At 41.0% G+C, this 6,000-nt stretch overlaps 1 protein-coding gene across 3 annotated transcripts in view; it reads left to right on the top strand.

Annotated features, from left to right (window-relative positions):
• The window catches only part of LOC102195698 (protein tyrosine phosphatase receptor type F), a 149,226-nt gene that overhangs the window by 123,614 nt on the left and 19,612 nt on the right, over positions 1 to 6,000 (top strand). For all 3 annotated transcript variants that reach the window (XM_013911352.1, XM_013911354.1, XM_013911353.1), the window contains 2 exons: positions 3,305 to 3,428; positions 3,521 to 3,696. In XM_013911352.1, the coding sequence (XP_013766806.1) occupies positions 3,305 to 3,428; positions 3,521 to 3,696 (300 nt within the window). The remainder of the gene's footprint in view (positions 1 to 3,304; positions 3,429 to 3,520; positions 3,697 to 6,000) is intronic.

Below are 6,000 nucleotides of genomic sequence, written 5' to 3'. Positions count from 1 at the left end.
AGAATTTACTCCGGTGTCCTGTTATATTTTAGATAGAAGGAGTTTATTAAACTTCACCGAAACAATCTGCAAATTTCATTAAAATTTAATAAACTATCTTTATTTTTAGTTAGCACAGACCTTAAACACTTAAAGCTGTAAGCTAATGATAGTTATATAAGAGCAGATGCTGCTGGTGCAATAAGCTGTAGTTTTACATCCAATGGATGATGATCTGATTAGTCGACTAATCGCAAAAATAATCGGTGACTAGTCGACTATCAAAGTAATAGTTTGTGGCAGCCCTAGTTTACAAATGACATCAGTGTATTCAAGCTTTTTTTTTAATTTAGTAAAACAGGTTATGGGTTTAGTTTAAAAAAAGCTAAAGTTGAAACACAGAGTAGTAAAAACATCTGATATTACCTCTAATCTGAAAACTGAGAAAAAGAAAACTATGTTGAATGTCTGCAGGAATAAGATATGTTCCTTATACCAGCTGTATAATAAAAACATTACATACAGCAGTGACTAGTCAATCAAAATGTAGCCACGAACTGAAGCTTATCCAGCTGTACCGTCTCTTTTCCTCTAAATGAGACCCTAAATTAGAAAATGAACGTCATGTTATATTTAATAAGACGTGAAACTAGTTAGTGAGATTATAAATGCGTCCGGCAAGTGTTTCCTGAGGTGATGTATCAAATGAGCAGTGGGGTATTTTCACATACAGTAAGGTTTATACTTTAGCCTGCTAGCGTTGCCTCAGACGCTGAGCATTTACTTGGTCTTTGCTGACGGTCAGCATGGCTGTGTGTCTGTACAATGCACCAACTATGCACACGACCCAGGCAGCATAATGTAGGTGGACTTTAAGAAAGTGTAACAGGAATGACTACTAGCGAGTCTCCAGATGTCCGTATCTGTAACAAAGTATAAAGTCTTAAAACATAGTTTTCCAGCTTATTTTTTCAACTTTTTGTGGCCATTGCAATGAATGCAAGTTTAAAACAGTACCAAAAACACAGGCGACATCAACACTCTAACCAAATGCATGCCTGCAGGAGGAGCGTAAAACTCCCGTAGTAATCTTGGCTGTTTTGTCCATATCTCCCATGATGTCTTTGGTCAGTTTAATCACTTTAGATTTGGAATTTGGTTTTTGTAAGTGTTACTTGTGGCTAATGTTTGATGGTTTATGTTGCCAATACCAGTTTTCCTGTACATAGATAGTGTTTAAACCTCTACCGAGGTTAGATTGTTTGAAATGTACTCATTCGTAATCATGAATTTATGTGACTTTAACTCTGACTGAATGACATTCATAGTAGTTTCTTTTTCCATTCAGCTGTAAGCCGCACAAAACATCGCTGAGGGCTGCAATTAGCAAACAAGGCGTGCTTGGAAAACCCTGGTTGTAGAAGATGTGAACAAAGAACACATTTATGTATGTTTGAACAACAGTGTGAAATAAAATAGATGTGTGCCTGTGCCGTTTGGGGGGATTTAGTGTATTAAAGGTAAATCAGTTATAAATTGCAGTCCACTAAATCTGCACACACTGAGTGTGAGCTAACCCTGTCACATGCATGTGCTTCACAGAGGCCTGTTCCTCTCTGTGTTTACCTGCTTTGTTTTTTTGTTTGTAGAAGCGCAGATAGTGATTACGCTGTCATCGCAGTAACTGATCTACATGTAGGCGGAGCACATTAGCAGTAATGTGAGTGGTTTGTCAGTGCAGTGTACTGGAAGCCTTACCTAACAGGCTGTTAAATAAGATGTGCTTTCAACCTGTTTCCCCATTGTCATTATTATCAGTTGTAGAGCGCAGCGCTGAGCAGCTATGCAGCCAGTCAGAAAGAGAAAAAGCAGCAGGATATTAGAGCCCTCGCCACCGATTCATTTTTCCCGTGCATCGGTATCTGTGTGTTTATTTACAAGTGTGTGTGTGAGATTTCTTTTTTTCCAGGTGATGGGAGATAAGCAGTTGGAGCATAAAAGATCAATCAAGAATAACAGTATGCAGAATGCCATTTCAGTTAAACCTGTGCCTGTGCTCACAGCCAGCAATCGATAGAGACTGTTAACAGGCAGTAAACCTGCCTGGTTCATATCAGCTCACGAGTGCAGCAGAGGTAAAGGAGGCAGAACGGCTCGCACGCTAATTGAAAGACTGGCAGGTTCCTCAAGTCCGCCTGTCAAAGTCACTGAACCCCAACTAATAGCCATCCGGGTGATTAGGCAGCAACTTAAAAACAAATAAAGCTGACACTGGTTTCTTCATCAGGTCAAAATGAACTTTGTTCATTTGATTTGTGTTTCCTCCCACATTAAACTGAGGTTCTTTCTTTGTTGGGCGACTGCATAAACAAAAAGCCGCTCAGTGGAGTCGTTAAAAACAGTGACTTTCTGCAGAGCTTCGTTAAAACAGCACATGTGACCTTGCTCTCTAGTGCCCTTCTTATGTGTTGCTGGAAGTATTTGTGCCTTCTTCATGCACCTGGTTCGACTCAATAAACATCGCTTAGTAATCCAATAATTTCCTTTTGACATGATATTTTCTGTTGGCCCAACCATGCATTCAACTGCTGTTTCAAATCTATACGTAAATTGTCCAATGAAATTGTTCCGACAAGATGATGTAGCTAAAGGTTGATATCAGGGTAGCAAACATAATGTAGTTACTCACTGACTTCATCCTGCTCAGCTTTGAAATATCACCTGAAGCAGTGACTCTGCACTACATATTTCAGCAAATTCAATTATGCAGCTTAAGTAGTTGATGAGTCATTCCTGAGCCTCTGATCATTATACTTTTGCATAATTTAGGCTTCAGCAGTAACTTGTTTTGCTGTTCTCCTGTGAGTCTCTGCGTCTCTACCTCTGCTCACAGGTGCTTTTCAGCCGGCTCATATAATACAGCGACCCCATCTCACTAGAGTTTGACTGCTTTCCTGCCTCTGCCTTACTGTTGGTACCGAGAAATAAAATCGAACACAGGTCCTTATCTCTTCACTTTAAATATGATGCAAGTGGTCCCCATCGTTCAGTCTCATATGAGGAAAAAGACATGTCTAAGGCCATTGTCCTAAACCTCACCTCAGTGCTTTCCTTGATTCACCACACACCGAGCCAGTAGGTGGGTGGATGAGATTTTAGGAGTGGAATGTGGATTCAGGGGCTTAAAGATCAACCAGGTGATGGAGCTGCAGGCTGAAGGAGGGAGGATGAATTTATGTCACATATATCGGCCTGCACTCGTCTCTCAAAGAAGAGTAAAGATGCTCTCTCACCCACCTCTCACTCCCAACGCTTGTGTGTCCAGTCTATTGATCCAGGACAGCAGTTCACCTGGGAGCACTCCAACCTGGAGGTCAACAAGCCAAAGAACCGTTATGCAAATGTTATTGCTTACGACCACTCCAGGGTCATCCTCACACCCGTGGACGGTGAGAAACAGGCAGTAGTCGACCTCCATTTTCTGATCTGCTGCCATTTGTTTTTGTTTGCTCATTATGTCCAACTGTGCTTCTTGCTTAAGGAGTTCCAGGTAGTGACTATATAAATGCCAACTACATTGACGGGTACAGGAAACAGAACGCTTACATCGCTACCCAGGGTCCGCTGCCAGAGACGCTAAGTGACTTCTGGAGGATGGTATGGGAGCAGAGGACATGCACCATCGTTATGATGACTCGCCTGGAGGAGAAGTCACGGGTGAGCTCCGTTCATTTCAGACAGTTTTTTATGGCCTGAACCTAAACATAAAGCTTTTTCTGGTACTTCCTTCAGGGCTATTTTTTGGGGGTTAAAGAAGTTATATACTCTGGGAGAATCTCCTGCGTGGGGCATCTGAAACCAGAACAACCTGAACAACCTCAAAACCAAGCGACCTAGACAAAACCAGATGAATAGAAGCACAAAAAGTGGGAAAGATGTCAAATTTCAAATCTGGAGTGGTGGATAAGAGACAGACAGTGGCTGAGGTTCAGCAGGCTAGACAGCGAGTAAGGAGAGAGGCTGGTGTTAATGGAAATAAAACGTTGTTTTCTGTCTGTTTTACAGCAGTTCCAATCAAAAACACATAATAAACACTAAACACACCTCTGTCTAACATGCAGGGACGCTCTGCTTGTAGCATCCTGTGCACTTTGGCTGTGTATGTTTGCAGACTTGCAGCTCTAATGCAGACAGAGAACAATAAACAATAACAGAACACTAGCAGCCTAGACCCACTGCAGCACAACTAAGAGAGCATGCAGAGTCATGTGATCCAGTCCTAACTATAAACTTTATCTAAAAAGAAAAGTTTTAAGCCTCTTAAATGTAGAGAGGCTGTCTCCCAAATCCAGACTGGGAGCATGTATAATGTAAGTGGACCTGGTCCCAGCACATAACCCTGTGATTCCATATATAATATATATGTGGTTCGGTACATAATTACAAAAATAACGTATATGAAGAAGACTCTCAAAAGAAGATCATTTGTAGCCTTCATTCATGCTGTTTCTGTGCTGAGATGAATTCTGAATCGGACTCAAACATTTGTCTGCAGCTGATCAGTTCGGTGTTTGTCAGCTACGTTTTCAAAAACGTTTGAAATAAAAGGAAGGTTATAAATTGGTCTGTGGTTAGCTTACACAGCTTTTATAAAGTAACGGTTTAATTAGCAGCACCTTAAAAGCCCGTGGACTGTGGCCCATTAAGCAATAGATTCATCATATTTAAAATTTAAAAACAATAGTTAATGGGGAAGCTTCTTTGAGCGGTCTTCTAGGAATGGGGTCTGAAAGCCACATTGATGGTTTAGAGGAAGAAATCTTTAACGTTATAATATAAGTAAATATCAGGAGTTATTACAGTTGCTGTACTTGACAGCTGTAAATGTTTTTTCACTAATAGCTGCAGTTTTATTTACGAAGAACTTCATGAAGTTTTTGCCAGTTAAAGTTAAAGGAATATGTCCAGTTGAATTTAGAAAACTACAAACTGCACAAAGTTGCCTGACACGTAAGTGACTGTGTGTGAACCACTGCTTTAGTCCTCTGGCATCCATCTATTCACTTTCCTAATTATCAAGCTTAGGCTCACATGGACCATATCTCCTGGAGGCTATCCTGGCTGTTCAGGTGAAATACACTCTGGGCAAGCTGATAGTCCCCATCACATGACTAATGCAGAAAGACAGACAAGCATAGACTCTTGCATGTGACCTATTAAGAATCACCAATGAGCCTGACACCATATCTGTGGACTGTGTGAGGAAGCGGGCAGAGCAAATCTGCACAGCAGCACCTTCAGGAACTTTCTTCCTGTGAGGCAGGAGTGCTTATCAGTGCAATGTTCTGCTACTACAAAAAAGTCTTCAACCATCGAGTTTATGTGTACCATACAAACTTCTGACACGAAGCGACCCCCAAAAAGAGCATCAGTTGCAAAAAAACTAAAAATCCCTGCTCAGTGTTTGTGTTGCTCCTTTTCGAGCTCCATCACTTTGAGATTTGGCTTGAAGAAACATATTGTGCTATAGCTGTATGCCTCTTTTCAGTTCAAGGACGTTTCACATCCACAGCTCCGTATCTCTGCTGGTATGTGGATACAACGTGACACACATTGGGCCTCACTTTAAACTCAGTAACGAAGCACTCGGTCTTCCTCCTCTCCTTCAGCATTGATGTTCATTTTTACTTCCATTGCCTGTTAACTATCATGTTAGTGTGCAGGTGCAGTGGAGGTGAACCTGTCTTTTATGTAGAGCAAAATGTCTTACAAATAAAGTGGTTTTTGGGTTTGATGAAAATTTCAAAGAGGCATTATTGATTTTGACACAATATGTTGTAGTCATACAAAAACGCATCATCCCAGCTGATGGAGGGAGAGAGGTGGTGGCTTGCTGCAACCCATAATTTGAGAATATCAGAGCACAGTTGATATATTTTCTAATATTTTGCTCCATTGCTGTCTGGATGGAATTCATTGATTCTCTCACAATGGAAAATACATCACAAACAGGAGAATATA

This window comes from Pundamilia nyererei, unplaced genomic scaffold (assembly GCF_000239375.1).
Source record: "Pundamilia nyererei isolate P.nyererei 1_Seehausen unplaced genomic scaffold, PunNye1.0 scaffold00061, whole genome shotgun sequence".
Classification (NCBI taxonomy): domain Eukaryota; kingdom Metazoa; phylum Chordata; class Actinopteri; order Cichliformes; family Cichlidae; genus Pundamilia; species Pundamilia nyererei.
Note: the sequence above shows the minus strand (reverse complement) of the source record. Positions and strands in the feature narration are given on the sequence as shown.